General features: G+C 33.6%; 1 protein-coding gene across 4 annotated transcripts in view; it reads left to right on the top strand.

Moving 5' to 3' along the window:
- The window catches only part of SREK1 (splicing regulatory glutamic acid and lysine rich protein 1), a 41,908-nt gene extending 26,188 nt beyond the window's left edge, over positions 1 to 15,720 (top strand). For all 4 annotated transcript variants that reach the window (XM_081053439.1, XM_081053436.1, XM_081053438.1 and 1 more), the window contains 5 exons: positions 1,348 to 1,467; positions 1,836 to 2,198; positions 6,271 to 6,366; positions 12,323 to 12,467; positions 13,556 to 15,720. In XM_081053439.1, the coding sequence (XP_080909565.1) occupies positions 1,348 to 1,467; positions 1,836 to 2,198; positions 6,271 to 6,366; positions 12,323 to 12,467; positions 13,556 to 13,705 (874 nt within the window). In that variant the 3' untranslated portion in view covers positions 13,706 to 15,720. The remainder of the gene's footprint in view (positions 1 to 1,347; positions 1,468 to 1,835; positions 2,199 to 6,270; positions 6,367 to 12,322; positions 12,468 to 13,555) is intronic.
- The last annotated feature ends 1,409 nt before the right edge of the window (positions 15,721 to 17,129 follow it).

Below are 17,129 nucleotides of genomic sequence, written 5' to 3'. Positions count from 1 at the left end.
CTTGTTTTAATTTAATTTATGAAAACATGACTATCAAGATGAGTTTTAATTATAAACATACTTGTAGAAGTTCATTTGACCTCCTTGGAATAAATAAAGATGGAATTTAAAGTTTTCATTTATATTAATTCTTGATGATGATGGTGTTGTGAGTTGAAGAGTTCTAAGCATTTACTCTGTGCCAGAGACTGCTAGACCATCAGTTTTCACACATCATCTGATTTAATCCTCATTGATAGCCCTAGGAAATATAAGTGATACATGATTCTTTCTATACCGTATAGATGATGAAATTTAGGCTTAGAGAGATTACGTGGCTAGCCAGAGTTCTCAACAGCTTGTGTGTGGCAGAGCTGAGTGTCAGGGCCATATTGTCTGACTCCAGAGCTGGTGAGTCTCATAAATTTGTTATTAAAGTTGTGTGTATTGAATTTTGTTACATTTTAATACACAGTTCCTAGGATACTTCATTATGGGAAAAAAACCACATCATATAAGCAGTTATTTCAGTGGGGAGAAGGAATGTTGAGAATTTCACAATTGAAATAACAGTTATTTTTCCTGCAAGAATTCCAGTGATAAAGGTTTCTTTTGATAGCGATGTTTATACAGTTAAAGAACCAAGGCCACGCAAATCCAACATTTGATTATATCTAGCTTTAACTCGTGAGTAATGATGTTTATTTTCCCGTCACACTAGTACAGTTGTTAGTACTTACTACTTACTTATAGATTCTTCTTAGCATGTGTTATGACAAATAGCACACAGCAATTTATAGAAACTATTGAACTGTTAACTTCCTGTCAAGATAAGTTATAACCACAAGCAGTCATATTACATGCAAGCCTAGAGTTAAAGAAAAGATATAGTACGGAAACTTGGACCATAGGGGGAAAAGTCTTCTCTACTAACTGAGCATATAATAATAAGCAAGAGAAATTTGTATGAAGAGACAGTTCATATAGCTATTAGCATTATTTTACATTCTGTCTTCACAGATGTATATTCTATTGTTTTGTAAGACATTCTCAGAAAAAAGTTAAAGAAAAAAAATTAGTAAAAGAAAGCCACATCTGAAAATATCAGTTTAAGTTTGACATAGGAAATAAGTTCTTTCTCTGTTTTTATCTTTGTATTCTGGACAATGACCTATTTGGTAAAGTTTCCAGGAAATGAATTTATTTCAGATAATTTAACTGAAGTATTATATAATATAGAATTTTAAAATACTGTTATATATTTGTGGGATAGGGTTTAAATTTTTCTTATTTGGTAGACGTTCTAAATTTTTAAAAATTGAAATTCTAAGAAAAAGGTTTGACATTCTAAATTTTGTTTTTCTTTAGGAGTAGATCCCATAATAGATCACGTTCAAGACAAAAAGATAGACGTAGATCTAAGAGCCCACATAAAAAACGATCTAAATCAAGAGAGAGACGGAAATCAAGGAGTCGTTCGCATTCACGGTGAGTTTTTGGAAAATTGAGGTAATTTTTTTTCATGACTTCATTTGTTAAAAATCTGTTGTGGTTTAGGTTTTTAATGAGAGAAAATAAACTTTTTCCTGATTGTTTTAGTAATGATTAATACTGGTTGCCATTGATTTGAATCTGGTTGCCATTATGACTCATGAGGTTTCCAGGCTACTGTACTTAATTTTGCCTGGTAATTGTTTCATTTAACAGCTTCATGTACAACTGAGTTACATATAAATTTATATGTAATGTCTTATAACTATCATAAATTTTGTGTTAATTATTGAGGAAGAAGAGGGAGGTCCTTTTTGGGAGTGGAATTATTTCAGTTGTAAATTTATTTATTTTTGTTTTTAAAGGGACAAGCGAAAAGACAACCGAGAAAAGATCAAGGAAAAGGAAAGAGTGAAAGAAAAAGATAGAGAAAAAGAAAGGGAAAGAGAGAGAGACAGGGAAAAGGAACGTGAAAAAGAAAAGGAACGGGGTAAAAACAAAGAACGGGAAAAGGACCGAGATAAAGACAAGGAAAAGGACAGAGAGAGAGAGCGGGAAAAAGAGCATGAAAAGGAGCGAGACAAAGAGAAGGAAAAGGAACAGGATAAAGAAAAGGAACGAGAAAAGGACAGATCCAAAGAGATAGATGAGAAAAGAAAGAAGGATAAAAAATCCAGAACACCACCCAGAAGTTACAATGCATCCAGAAGATCTCGTAGTACCAGCAGGTTTGATATACTTTAATTTTTTACCCAGGGGTTTAACTGATTTCAAATGAAAACATATATTTTAACTGAGGAAAAAATTGTGCACGTGGAATCAGTATAATAATATCAGAACAGTTTCCTCTACTTGCAGAGTAAGTGTGTCTCTAACAGGGGGCTTGACACAGTATTGAACCAATTTGAAAAGTTTTAACTATTCTTTGTAATTCATTAGTTTAACCTGGTGGTGGTGGCAGTGGGCTGCTGCTGATTTTCTTGGAGGGTGGAATAGCAGGGGCAAAGTTTTTTTTTTAAATGTAGAAGAATTGATCTCTCAGGCTTCTGTATTTCTTTGGATTGGTGGTGTGTTAATATGTAAAATGATTTCTAAAGTTGCAGTGTTAGTCCTTTCTGTCATTTAAGTTAATTTTTACTGCACTGTTTCATTGAGTGCATGGCATTTAAAATTTGGTTTTCTTTTATTTGTCAATTTTAAGGTTTTGCTTTCTTTTTAGGACTGTTCTTTCAATATATTAATAGGTACACTGCCAACAAGTGGCAGCAGGTTGCCATAGTAACAGTGGCAAAATCAGGACCTTCATTGATTCAAGATTATCTAAACCTACATCCATTTCTCCAGATGATAACCATGACTAAATAAATGGAAGTTCCTAACTTGTGTTAAACTATATATTAAAAAGACTAAAGAGTATATATACATATACTTTAGCAAGTTTTAAAGATAAACATAATTTTTCAGAGACAATATTATCTGAGACAGGAATGTGTGTCTGTCATATATATTAAACTGTTTTTTTTAAAGGTCTTAGGGAGACCCAACCATTTCCAAAACATATGTGTTTTTTAAAGATTTTATTGGGGAAGGGAACAGGATTTTATTGGGGAACAGTGTGTACTTCTGGGATTTTTTTCCAAGTCAAGTTGTTGTCCTTTCAGTCGTCGTTGTGGAGGATGCAGCTCAGCTCCAGGTCCAATTGCTATTGTTAGTTGGAGGATGCGCTCCAACCAACTGTGCCATCCGGGAGCTCAGCGGCAGCTCAGCTGCAGGTGCCCTGTTTAATCTTACTTTCGGGGGCAGAGCCCACCATCTCTTGTGGGAGTCAGATCGCAACCTTGTGGTTGAGAGCCCACTGGCCCATGTGGAAATCGAACTGGCAGCCTTTGGTGTTAGGAGCACGGAGCTCCAACCACCTGAGCCAACGGGCCGACCCCCTGTATTAAACTGTTTTAATAGCTTTTTTAAAAAATTTTTTTATGAGTTTATTTTGTCTTTACATCTCTTTTTATTGGTGAATATTGGGAAACTGTTTCTCCAGGTCCCATCGGCTCCAACTCGTCCTTCAATCTAGTTGTGGAGGGCTCAGCTCACTGGCCCACGTGGGAATCGAACCAGCAACCCTGTTGTTCAGAGCTCACGCTCTAACCAACTGAGCCATCCGGTCACCCATAATAGCTGATTCTTAATGCTAGTATTTGGTTAGGTAATTGCAAATGTTAATTGAGTGCTTTTACTATATACCAGATTTTATGTCTCAGCAGTTTTTCATGACTAACCTTATTTAACCCTCACAGTAAGTCTGTCACAACTGTTATTTTACCGTGGTTTTAAAACATGAGGAAACTGAAGCTTAGAGGAAACTTTCCGTCCTCTCTGTATTTCAGTATTAGAAGTATACTAGCTCTTTTTGTTTTTTAGAGATTAAGGATGAGAATGCTCTGACCAGTACATGCTACCTGCTTTAAAAAACTTTCTCAGAAGCATAAAGTTGAAAGCAACAGTAAATGTTAAAATGGGGCTTAAAATAAACCAGATCACTGCCATATTTTAGCACATTGAACCAAAAACTAAAGAATTAATTTAACCTCATTTACTGTGGGTATCAGTTGAGTCTTGCAACCGCACATACACTGCACAGTGTTTTTATTGATTGTATGTCACGCATTCTTTTGTGTTTATATGATTGTCTAGACATTTCACAACACCAAATAATGTTTTGATTCCTTTTAAATTCAGTTGAATTTATTTTTTCTGATGACTGAAATGTTTAATTTTTTTATGGCCTATTTAAAAGGCTCTTGATATTAAGAAAGTTCAGATGTTCACGTTTATTCCTAAACATATTCTTAAATAACCACTGGGGCCTGGAGAATAAATTCTGACTAACATTAGTTCCTAAAGGTTCAGTAGTTTGAAATGTTTCATGCTTTCGGAAGAGCATGTTGAAGAGTTACAATTTCTCTACTTTTAGCATTTTTCTGCTTTTAAAGTGCTGTTGATTGTTTAGTAAATGGGAAATATTTTAACTATTCAGAAAAATAGTCTGCTTATTATTTTTATTTCCAACATTGTCTCCTAATCTACATTTTTAAAGAAAATTTTGGTATTTAAAAAGTGTTTAATGCCTGAAAGCTACTATCAGTAAAGGTGAGTCCAAGAAAGGGAAGAAAATATTTATTGAGTACCTATCTTGTGCCAGACACTATGCTTGGTACTTTACTAGTATTATCCTAAATCCTCATAACAACACTGTAAGGCTTGTGTTATCTCCATTTTCTAGTTGGAAAAACTGAGATTCAGATGAAAAGTAATATGATCCCAGTTGTGCAGCTCGTAAGGTGTGGAACTAAAATTTAAATCTAATTCTAACCAATTCTAGTTTATCGTACAACTGGCTGCTTTTTCTCAAGTAACTGATAATTCTAGGTTGCTGCCTATCCAGTCTTAGCTCTCATTATCACCAGCTGGTAGTTATTAGATATCCATCTGTATATAGTACTTTCCGGATATACCAGTAAAGTTACACTGGTGAAGGCAGGGCCATTTCATGTAAACTGAAAGTCTGGAATATACTGACTTTCTCTTGCTGTGAATAAGTACTTCAGGTTTTTTCACTGAGCTATTACAGAATAGCATTGATTGAATAGAATATTGTTGTCTAAGTTCCTCATTAGGAAGTATAGTTTTGAGATGTTCTTGAAATAAAATTGTACTGGAGGAGACAGTACAATGTACTGGCCTTAGGTAGAGTTGGAATTGACTTACTTGTGTTCGCAAAGTTTTTGAGCTTTTCGGTTTTAACATCTGCCGTATATACCCACATCTGAGCATTATTTAGGTTGTAATTTTATAAATGAAAAACAGACAAAATGTTTCATTAATCTAGAGTCAGTGTACTGAGGTGGTAAGAAGAACTTCAGTTCTAGAAGATTTGATGCTTTCAGCTATGTGGTCACTAATTATTGGCTTCTTGTGAGACTGATCACTGTATATATCAATCATTTAATAAATATATCCTCATCTCCTGAATTATGGACATCTTGAAATTCATTGTTTCTAAGTTGACCACCCTTAGAAATGAAGTAGTTAAGAGTATGCATATTTGCTAATATGTTAAGCAAAGTAGTTTTTAATAATAGCTACTAATTATTTTTTACTTTGTTATATTTAAATCCCAGGTTTTAAATATTTTACTTATATCTAAGTACTCAATTTTAAATTAATAGAACAACAGCAATGAAATGGTAGGAGATTTGAGGGTAAAGCAGTTTCTTCTAAGGTGAATTGATGTAAATACTTTTTTAGAGATCTTCTAAGTACTTAGGTCTAGAAAGTTCACATTTTGCAAGCCAACTTATCTTTCATTTCTTGAAAAGGCCTTGTTACCTTGCTACAAAATAATCCACAGTGGGGCAGCAAGGAGCTACATGCATGACAAAGGATCTGATAAGCAAAACATGGTTTAGATGCTAAGGAAAAACATACTTAACTTGCTTGAGAGATTATGAAACATCCATTAATATTTTTTTCTACTCAGGAAATTATTGTTCAAATGAACTAGGTGAAACGAAGATCCTCTGTCCTTTCTTATATGAAATCTTTTCATCAGTCTGCAAAATTTATGGTTCATAATTTGACCTGCATTAAAATTAGATAATAGAATGTGCTCAAAAATGACGTAAGTTTAAACTGGCCTCTGAAGAATACTATTTACTTGAGAGCATTAAGAACCCTTCTGCTTTTGCATATTTGAATTGCCCTTTATTTAAATTGCTGTTTTTTTGTCTTGACTTTTAGGGAAAGGCGTAGGAGGAGGAGCCGGAGTTCTTCCAGATCCCCAAGAACATCCAAAACCATAAAAAGGAAATCTTCTAGGTCTCCATCCCCAAGGAGGTAAGTTGAAAGCATGTGCTAAAACTGAGGAGGAAGCACGGGGAAGAAGTTTTCCCTTCAGTCTTGTTTTTAAACTTTATGTTTTGAGGCTGTAATACGTAATACGTTTGGATGGTTCAGAAATCAAAACAGTATAAAAGTTATACATTGATAGGTCTTAATTTCCACTTACGTGCCCATCTGCTCTGTCCCCATAAATAATGACTTTTTTTTGTATGTCCTTCTAGTTTTGTATACATACAAGATGAGGATATATAGTTTTTATTTTCATCTTTCTTATAAAAAGGTAGCACAACATATACACTGTTGTTCACTAGCTGTTATCACTTAACTACCAGATCCTTCCATATTCATCAGAGAGAACTGCTTCATTCTTTTTAACAACTGCATGGACTTCTGTTATGTGATAGTACCTTAGTTTATTTAACCATCCTTCAGTAGAATGGGTTTCCTTAATTTTCCTATTATAAATTATACAATGCTGTAATGAGTAGCTTTGGACTTACATCATTTTGTAGTGTGCAGGTATGTAGGAAATTTTTCCAGAAATGGTAACGTTGAGTCAGAGCATAAGTGTGTGTGCAATTTTGAGTGCTATTTCCATATTGCCCTCCATAAGGGTTGGCAGCACCTTGTACTTCAACCAGCTGCGTATGAGAGTCCTGTTTCCCTTTAGCTGTGTCATGTTATATAATCAAAGTTGTAGAATTTTTGTCCATCTGATAGACAAAAAGTGGTACCAACATATAGTAATTTTAGTTGCATTTCTCTTAAAAGTAATAATCTTTTCATACAGAGATTGAAAGCCACTTGTATTTCCTTTTCTGTGAATTGTCTGTATACTTTGCCTATTTTTCTACGGAGTCTGTTTTTTACTATTTTCAAAAAGGAGCTCATTTGGTATTAGGGAGATCATTCTTTAGTAATTTGATTTCATCATTCCTAGTTTGTCATTTCTTTTTAGAAATTGTTTATGAAACTTGATTTTATAAATGTTTTTGATTTTTATATAATTTAATCTCCCATTTTCTTTCTTTTATGACTTCTAGATTTTGAGTCATAAATTTTAAAAGGTCTTTTCCTATTGCAAGGTTATGACTAATTTTCACATTGTTTCTTCTTGTACTTTTATCGTTTTATTTTTACATTTAAATCTGACCCATCAGGAGTTTATCCATTTGGTGCATATGGCTTATGGGTCCAATTTTATTTTACTTTTCCAAATGCTTCTCTATTGTTATAATACCACTTATTAAAAACTCAGTTTTTTTCTTGGGACGGCCGGTTAGCTCAGTTGGTTAGAGCGCAGTGCTCTTAACAAGGTTGCCAGTTCGATCCCCACATCAGTCACTGTGAGCTATGCCCTCCACAACTAGATTGAAACAACTACTTGACTTGGAGCTGATGGGTCCTGGAAAAACACACTTAAATAAATAAAAGTAAAAAACAAACAAACAAACAAAATCTCAGTTTTTCTAACACTAGTTTGATATGTTGCCTTTGTCATGTACTAAATTTTCTGTCTGTTGGTGTTTATATCTGGGCCTTCTGTGCTGTTGGATTGGTCAGTGTCTCAAGCTTTTAATTATTCAGGTTGTACAGTATTTCTTAGTATCTAGTAAGGCCTGTTCTTCGCCACACCCCTGTTGTTCTTTTTTGAGCCTTCCTGACCATTGCATGTTTATTTTTCCATTTGAGCATAAGAGTCAGTTGTCTAGGTTCTAGAAATAAAACCTATTGATGATTTACTACAGTTGTATTACGTTTATTAGAGAAAGTTGATAAGTAGCTTTATTAACTGATAAAGCTTTATGATGGTGAATGTTTCTATCCAGGAACATGATATAGCTTTCTGCTTATTAGGCCCATCTTGAGTGTTTTCCAATGTTGGTTTCATGTAGATTTTATGTGTTTCCTAGGTTATTTTTACTTTTTTGTTGCTCTTGTAAATGAGGTCTTTTCTTTCATTATGTCATCTAATTGGATGTTGAGTTTCTACATAGGAAGGTATTGATTTTTGTATATTTATTTTTTCATACAACTAACTTACTGATAAGTCATAGTTATTCAGTTGGTTTTCTGTGGTTTTTCTAGGTATAGAAAAGAGAAATTTATAAAAAGCTTTGCATAGTGTAAGGAACATATTTCCCAGCAGGGGTCATTTGTTTATTTGCTTGTGGGTTATTGTTTTTAGGTGAGAATAATGGAAGGCATAGGATGCTATAGAAATGGCCATATTAGTATTTTTTAAAAAAATTGCTAAGAAAGTCAAAACTTTTCTCAGGGCGGCTGGATGGCTCAGTTGGTTAAGTAGCGCAAGCTCTCAACAAGGTTACTGGTTCAATTCCCGCATGGGATGGTGGGCTGCGCCCCTGCAACCAAGATTGAAAACAGCTACTGGACTTGGAGCTAAGCTGCGCCCTCCACAACTAGATTGAAAAACACCGAACTGGAGCTGATGGGCCCTGGAGAAACACACTGTTCCCCAATTAAAAAAATAAAATTATATATTAAAAAACTTTTCTCAGTTGCAAACTTAAATTAGACAAAAAGATGTATATTCACGAGGTGTCACTCCCTCCCATATTCGTTTTACCTTGTTTTCGCTTCACCTTCTATAAGGACCACTTGTTTATTTTAGCATTCCTTTCTTTTTGCAAAATTAAGCAGATACATATACTTGAATTTCTCCTTTCTTCACAAAAGACAGTATATAATATATACACTGTGTGTGTGTTGGGGGGCGCAGTGACTGTATCAAGCACTACCTTCACCCTGAGTAACTTTTTAAAATGAGAAATCACATCATAAAATTTACCGCTTTAACTGGTTTTCAATGCGTTTTTTTTTGTATGTTCACTGTGTTATGTAACCATCACTGCTACTTAATTTCAGAACATTTTTCATTTCAAAGAAAGCTCATATCCATTAGGAGTTACTCTCCGTAGCTCCTGAGAGCCACTAATTTATTTGCTGTCTCTGTAGATTTGCCTCATATAATATGTGTGGTCTTTTGTGTCTGTCTTCTTTGAATGTAATGTTTTTAAGTTTCATGCATATCGTAACATGAATTATTCCTTTTTATGGGTGAATCATATTCCAATGTGTGGATACAACCATGTTTTATTTATGCATTCATTAGATGATGGATATTTAGTATTGTTTCAATTTTTTTTGGATATTATGAATAATACTGCTATGTACATTCATGTACAAGTTTTTGTGTGGACCCATGTTTTCATTTCTCTTGGGTATATACCCAGGAGTGGTAATTGCTGAGCCACAGTTACACTCTCTTTATCTTTTTGACAAACAAACTGCTTTCTAAAGTAGCTACGCCAGTTTACATTCCTGTCAGCAAAGTACAGGGTTCCAGTTGCTTCCACATGCTCACTGACACTTGTTCTTGTTTGTCTCTGATTATAGCCATTCTAGTGAGTGTATAGTGGTGTCTCATTGTGCTTTTAATTTACATTTCTTTCATGATTAGTGATGCTGAATGAGCTTTTTTTCCCCCTGTGCTTATTGTCCATTTCTGTATCTTAGGAGAAATCTCTATTCAAGTTTTCTGTCCATTTTGAATTGGGTTGGTTTTTGTGTTTAAGTTGTAGGAATTCTTGTATTCTGGATATTAATCCCTTACCAGATACATGATTTAAAACTATTTTCTCCCATTCTGTGGGTTATCTTTTCACTTACTTGATAGTGTCCTTTGCACAAAAGTTTTTAATTTTGATGAAGTCTAATTTATTTCTCCCTTCGTTGCCTTTGCTTTTGGTGTCATATCCAAGAATTCATTGCTAAATTCAATGCCATAAAGATTTCCCCTATGTTTTCTTCTAAGAGTTTTATAGTTTTAGCTTACATGTTTAGGTCTTTGATCCATTTTGAGTTAATTTTTATATGTGGTGTAAAGTAAGGGTTCAACTTCAATCTTTGTATATGGATGTTCAGTTTCCCACCACAATTTGTTGAAAAGGTTGTCTTCTTCCCATAGAATGGGTCTTGGCACTCTAATAAAAAATCATATGACCATACATGTGAGTTTGTTTTGGGGCTTTCTATTCTGTTCCATTGGTCTGTACAAGATGTGATCAACTAATACGGTGAATGTTTAAATAAAAATTTTTTTTACAGTAAAAGTCATGGTGCCATTAATCCCCCTCAAAATACACCCACCCCCATACATCAAACACTTACCTCATCGTTCTTGCCACTTTCTGAAGCATTTCTGGAATATTCTGTTACGTCTTTAGTTCAGCTGTCATGACTGCCTTGATGGCCTGAATTGATTCAAAATATTTACCTTTCATGGTCATTTTCACTTTGGGGAAGAGCCAGAAGTCGCACAGTGCCAGATCCGGTGAATAACATAGATGAGGATACACCGTAATGTTTTTATTTGACAGAAATTGCCGTACCAGAAGCGAAATAGTTTTACATATTGACCATTTTGAATTAATTCCAGACATCCAGGCAACCACAACAGCGCAACTAAAGACACTTATCACAGAGGACTTCCAGAACTGCTTCAGAAAGGGGCAAGAACGATGGGATAAGTTTGTTCGAAGCAAGGGGGAGTACTTTGAGGGGGATTAAATGACAATGTGTCTTTTACAGTAATAATTCTTTGAGTATAATTCTTTGAGTATAATTGAGTAATAATTCTTTACTCTTATCTTAACAATATTTAACTCTTCTGTTCTATGAACGTGGAATGTCTTCACATTTATTTGTCTTTATTTCTTTCAGCTTTTTTTCCCCCTTGGTTAAATTTATTGCTAAGAATGTTCTTAGGAATGTTGGATGAGGTTGTTTTCTTGACTTGAGGAGTTATGTGTAAAGATAAACATACACACACAAATATGTTGCAAATGTATTTTCTTGATTTGTCATTTTTCTTTTGAATATGCTAATAGTGTTTTTTTACCTTGCAAGATTTATGTAAGGCAAATCTTTTCTTTTATTGGACCTGAAATTTGGTTATGGTTAAAAAAATCTTTCCTTCACTCACGTTATAAAGAAATTTGACCATATATTGTTTCATTTGAAAAACTTAGGTCTTCAATCCATTTGTATTAATTTATATGGAATGAGATATGGATCCAGTTTTATTACTTAATCAAATAATAATCCAGCAGTCTCCAAACCTTTTATTTATAAATCATCATCTTTTCCCTAGTGATTTGAAATGCCACTTTGTTATACTAAATTTTATTATGAATTTGGGTTTGTTTCCTAAGTGTCTTTATTTGTTCCACCTTTCTTTGTGTTTATTTTTAAACTATTCATAATTAAGAGAAGAAAGTTGAGAATTCCATATTAGGGTTAACTATTTTGAGTAGAAGCTATCTATATGCTTCTGATGTGAAATGCATCATTTTTTCCCTCTAATTTTAAGGGTCTGTTATTTTTACAAACAGAACTTGATCTTTCCATCTTCTGCTTAACTTTTGCTCTTGAATTGCGGGGCTTCTTTGTAATGGTGAATGCTTAGGGCACATGGAACGATAGGTTATTTGAAGTTCCAATTTTCCTAATAGTCATTCAGTCTTACCTGGGAGCCACATCTTATTCTTTATCTTTTTCATTCCTTTGTGCTAATTCATTTTTTGCTTTGAAAAGGTGGGTTAAAAAGTTATATTTGGCTTTATTTTATCCTTACTACAGTAGATAAATAAATCTCAAAAGTTTCAAAACTAATTGAAAATACCAAATTGTGTTTTATGTGAATATAGGAGGCCTCTGTGAAAATAACTTGTGAATCTTTAAAAAATTAATTAGGGTATGGGTGGAGTAGGTTGGATTATAGGTCCCATTTATGTTACTTGGTCAAACCAGGTTACTGATAGGCTTATTTATAATGCATTAGTGTTAGATAAGACTGTATTGTCAACAACATAGCAGGTCTTTAAGTTCTTAAAAGTTAACTGACGTATTATCAATATTCTTACAGCAGAAATAAGAAGGATAAAAAGAGAGAGAAAGAAAAGGATCATATAAGTGAAAGAAGAGAGAGAGAACGTTCAACCTCTACAAGGAAGAATTCTAATGACAGAGATGGGAAGGAAAAGTTGGAGAAGAACAATACTTCACTTAAAGTAAGCAACCGTCATTCAGTGTTTAGGTTTTGAATAATTAATAATTGAGATTCTTTATTGCGTAGAAGAAATTTTAGGCTAAAATAGCTCCTTGAGGGCAACAGCATCTTGTATGTTTTTGCTGTTCTTTGATATTTGTTAAATTGACAATCTTTTAAAACTAAATTTTGAAGTGATAAGAGCTAACTAAAATTTAAACAATTACATTCCTTATTTTAGAAAGTCAGAATGGCATACAATAAGAAAATTTTTAGACTGTCTACATATAACAAATGTATTTGATTTTATGCTAAGATTTCTACTCGATGCCATTTTCTTCATTATATTTGTTTCAGCAAATGTGACAGATGCTCTTTCGTTACTGGTTTTGTAATATATACTGAAATTAGGTTTGTTGAATTAGAATGATTAATGGAAAGCCAAATTCCATTGGTTTATTTTATTAACTGTTCCATTGACCATTTTAAGGGCTTGTGAATTACGTTAATTCCCTTATACTGGTAAAATTTGTATTCAGAAATCAGTTACAGTTTTGTTACTCTCATACCGATAGAGGTTTGTCATCATTGTCAATAACATTGATCACATGTGTCTCGTGAGCACTCAGTATGTGCCAAGCACTCTTCTACATGTTCTCATTTAGTTCTCCCTTCAGCTAAGGGCAGAATTTGGACTGTTCTTGAACAGTCTTTGTTGGCAGGAAGAGAGATATCCTTTTTCACATTCCCTTATTTTTGCTTCTTTGGTATCCAGATTGTAAATCTACCCTGGCATCTTTGGGAGCTATTTTACTCTTTCAGCAGACCTGTCCCACTTTTTGACGTCAGTGAGCAGCACTTACTGAACACTTCCTTAGAATTTCTGTTCATCTATTTTATTCTAACTTAATTTCTATGGAGTATCCATCTTTTATTAGAAATACAGAAGACATATTGATACACGTTTGTATAACCTATTTATATGAAAAGGTTATGGGAGAAAATATCCAGGTTTATTCAGAAAAGATATAGTTACATATTTTAGCTATAAGCAGATGTAGTAGCAGGCAACTCAAGAAAAATAAATGTTTATCTTAACATTCATTGCAGGAGAAAGAGCACAATAAAGAGCCAGAACCCAGCGTGGGCAAAGAAGTAGATGACAAGGATGCCCCAAGGACTGAGGAGAACAAAGTGCAGCAAAATGGGAACTGTCAGCCAAACGAAGAAAACCTCGCCACCAAAACAGAAGTGGTATAGGACCAACGGACGCACCTCACCACACACGCTGGAATCACATCCAAAGCTTTTCATTCTCTTAACAAGTTCAACAGTGAAGAAATCCAGTTGAGCAAAAAGATAGGAGCTAACAGCTTTTCTAGTTGTTAGGTGACTTTGGCCATCTTGTTACTAAGAAAATAAAGCATGGACACCATGAAAGTAACATATGTTATACCCAAACTCATCTTCTAAAATCTGTACATTTCCATGGTGGCTGACACACTTGTCGTGTGGTTTGTTAGTGTTTGCAAGAAACATTACAAATAAATGGGACAAGGATCCAAGTGTGTATTATCCATAAAGACTGGAGATAAGCATCGGAGGCTCTTTTAAAAAGTGCTAGTTACTGAATTTTGTATTGTTTTACCTTTTTTTTTTTAATTTCAATATATGCAGATTGATGATGTGCTTGAAATCAGTGCAAATATATACCCACCCTTGTCAGTGCAGAATATGTAAGAAGTTTTAACATTTACTTCACAGGATTTATAGTGATTGTGTTAAATTCTCACTATTGTGTTTTCCTTTCCTCACTGTTTAGGACAGCAGTTTTCCTTTAAGATAGTGTTACATATTAAATTGCTTAAATAAGTGGATTAAAAAACAACTGATGATGCATGCTACTACTGTTCTCTTTCAAAAGGAAGAACAGCAGCTGTGTTTGGATACTAATAACAATGCATTAGTATTCAGTGTTTAGATTCATTGGGTTTCCCCACAAAGTAAGCACTTCTTTTTGAACTTTTCTTGACATTTCCAAGCTTTATTATGAATAATACTGCAGTGTGTATGGTCAGCTGTAGGTGGCAAAAGTGTCATTATAAAAAGAAAACTGGGTTTTCAGAATGGGCTATGGGAGCACAAGCTGAAGCTTTAGTGCCTTCTACAATGCGGTATACTGTTTGCTAGAATTTTATATGTGCTAGTCATTCTCAGTTCATATGGAATTTAGATGGATATTCCATTCACTCCTGCAGAGAAGTGTGCAAGTCATATGTCAGAAGAGGGTCTTAGTTCTAATATGAGAGGGAGGTCCTGTTTTCAAGAATGACTTTAGAGCTTAAAATGACAGTGCAGTTTTGGGACCATCAGTTTTATACTGTGATTGAAAATGAAGCATGTTCTTAATTTACTTAAAGCAAACTGTTTAGTTGTCTACATTGGATGGCCTTAATTATTACCTCTCAATCATCTTCTCATAAGTGATGTTATACAGAAACTGTACTTATAGGAGAATGTGTGAGGTTATTTGTTTTATGTTTAAGGATATGTTTACTTGAGTTTAAAATATAGGTCATCCATTATTCTTAGATTCACTTTTCGCAGAAAGTATGTAAGTAGTAAAATGAAAACATTGCTATTTGCCCCCAAAACCGTAACTGATGGTGTCAGAATTCTTTTCATTATTGTTATATTTCCAGAAAAGTTAAACCTTTTAATTAGCATGTTACTGAAAAATCAAGTATAATTATTTTAATGCACTCTAATACAATCAAATTACTCAGTTGCCTTACCTCATGGGAAGTTATTTATAGATTTAAAAAGCTAAGTAGCACATCAATTACTTGGTTTCAACTTGAGTTTTTTTTTAGTGTTAATACTATTGAAACTTAAGTATTTGGTGGAGAATGGAAATTCCCTTATTGCAAGTAATGAAGCCTGGTTTGATTATGAAGCTGCTTAATTACTCTTCATGTGTCCAGAATTACTGTGGTATTTTTTTCCTTTTTGTCACTGTGTACATTAAAAAGTTTGGAAATGCTTTACTATGTAAAGTATAGATGGTCATTTTAATCATTCAACCACATACGGTTGGCTGGTAAACAGCTTATTCTGATACAAGAATGCTTGGTGTATATGGAAAGATCGGGAAGGAGTGTGTCTTGCATCAACAGCTGTCTTATTTATGATATGTAAGTAGAATAGAGCAAATGTTTGAATCTTTGTTATTTTTAGTACCATTTCTCTAATAAAGCTAAGTATTTTAGAGGAAAGTATTTGTTTATGCATTTCAAACAGCATCTTAGTGTTATCCTGTTCTTATTTTAGTTGCCATAGAATTTGTTTTGACATGGAGAGTGCATGTTTGTGTGGTGTCTATAAAAACAATCATTTAAAGTTTGAGTGTTTTCTTGTACTCTGGACTCTATTAAATGTTTTTTATGTTGTAATTAACATTTAATTTGGGTCCTGCTAATTATTTTTCTTGATATTTATTTAGCTTCTTTAAAATAATGAAAGACACTAATATGTAAAGTTGGGCATGAGTAGGAATACAAGAGATCTGGAGAAAGTGAACTCATTTTCTTAAACGTGCTTATCGAAGCATGGCTTTCTAGGGTCTTGAAATATATTGGGGTGTGTGTGTGAGAGTATATTTTCTCTTTTTTCACTTATAAAAGCTGATATATTTTTATGTTTATTATTTTCTTTCAAGATATTTTATTTTTTCTCTAAGATTTCCTTTTTATCCCAGGTAGATGTTGTCAGAAAAACTTGAGGTAAGGCCAAGAAGACAGCCATTTTATATTTGTTAACCTTCTGTAATTATCATTTTTAGCTTGATCATACAGAGAGTGCACTCTGTTCCTTAAATTGTAATGGCTCTTCATCGTTCCAGACAAATTCTGTTAGTCCTCTTGTTCTTGTTTTTTTTATCATGCACCTTGAACTGGTAATGTAAGATGCTCCTTCATAAAAGGCAGCCCGTTTCATGTGAGAAAACAAGTATAAATCTTTAACTTATGCAACTATCTCTTTAGTTATTATTTTCTATCTAATCTAACTTAAAATTGCAAACATTAATGAGCTTATGATTTTGTTTAGAATTCTTTGTCTCAGTAGGTTCAGTGTGTACTATGTCAATCTTCAGAAGTGTTAGAGGCCCAAATTTTGACATGCCCAATTAAAAACAAACTGGCATACAGAAGCAATATTTTTGTCAAAAAAAAAAATAGTATCTTGTGATATTTTTAGGACCTCCATTCATACATAGTGTTTACCTGAAAATAGGACCTAGCCGAACAATCAGCTCTAATGCGTCTTTTGGAGCAAAAATTAATATAAGACCTGGTATTATATCATATATCATACCCAGTCTTATAGTAAAATAAGATTGGGCCTTATATTAATTTTTGCTACAAAAGATGGCATTAGAGCTCGTTGTCCGGCTAGGTCTTACTTTCGGGAAAACATGGTAAGTGTATATATCATTTATATATATACATATATATATGTGTGTATGTTGCTATCTTTATCTGAAAACTTAGAAAACTTGATATAAATCTTTCAAGTGAAGATAGTATTCAAATTTAAGGATTATAATATATAGTAATAGGCTTTTAAAAGTTAAAAATATCTATTAGAAATAATATGATTTTATTGAAATCTTCAGTAGTTGAGA

This window comes from Rhinolophus hipposideros (assembly GCF_964194185.1).
Source record: "Rhinolophus hipposideros genome assembly, chromosome: 7".
Taxonomy (NCBI): Eukaryota; Metazoa; Chordata; class Mammalia; order Chiroptera; family Rhinolophidae; genus Rhinolophus; species Rhinolophus hipposideros.
Note: the sequence above shows the minus strand (reverse complement) of the source record. Positions and strands in the feature narration are given on the sequence as shown.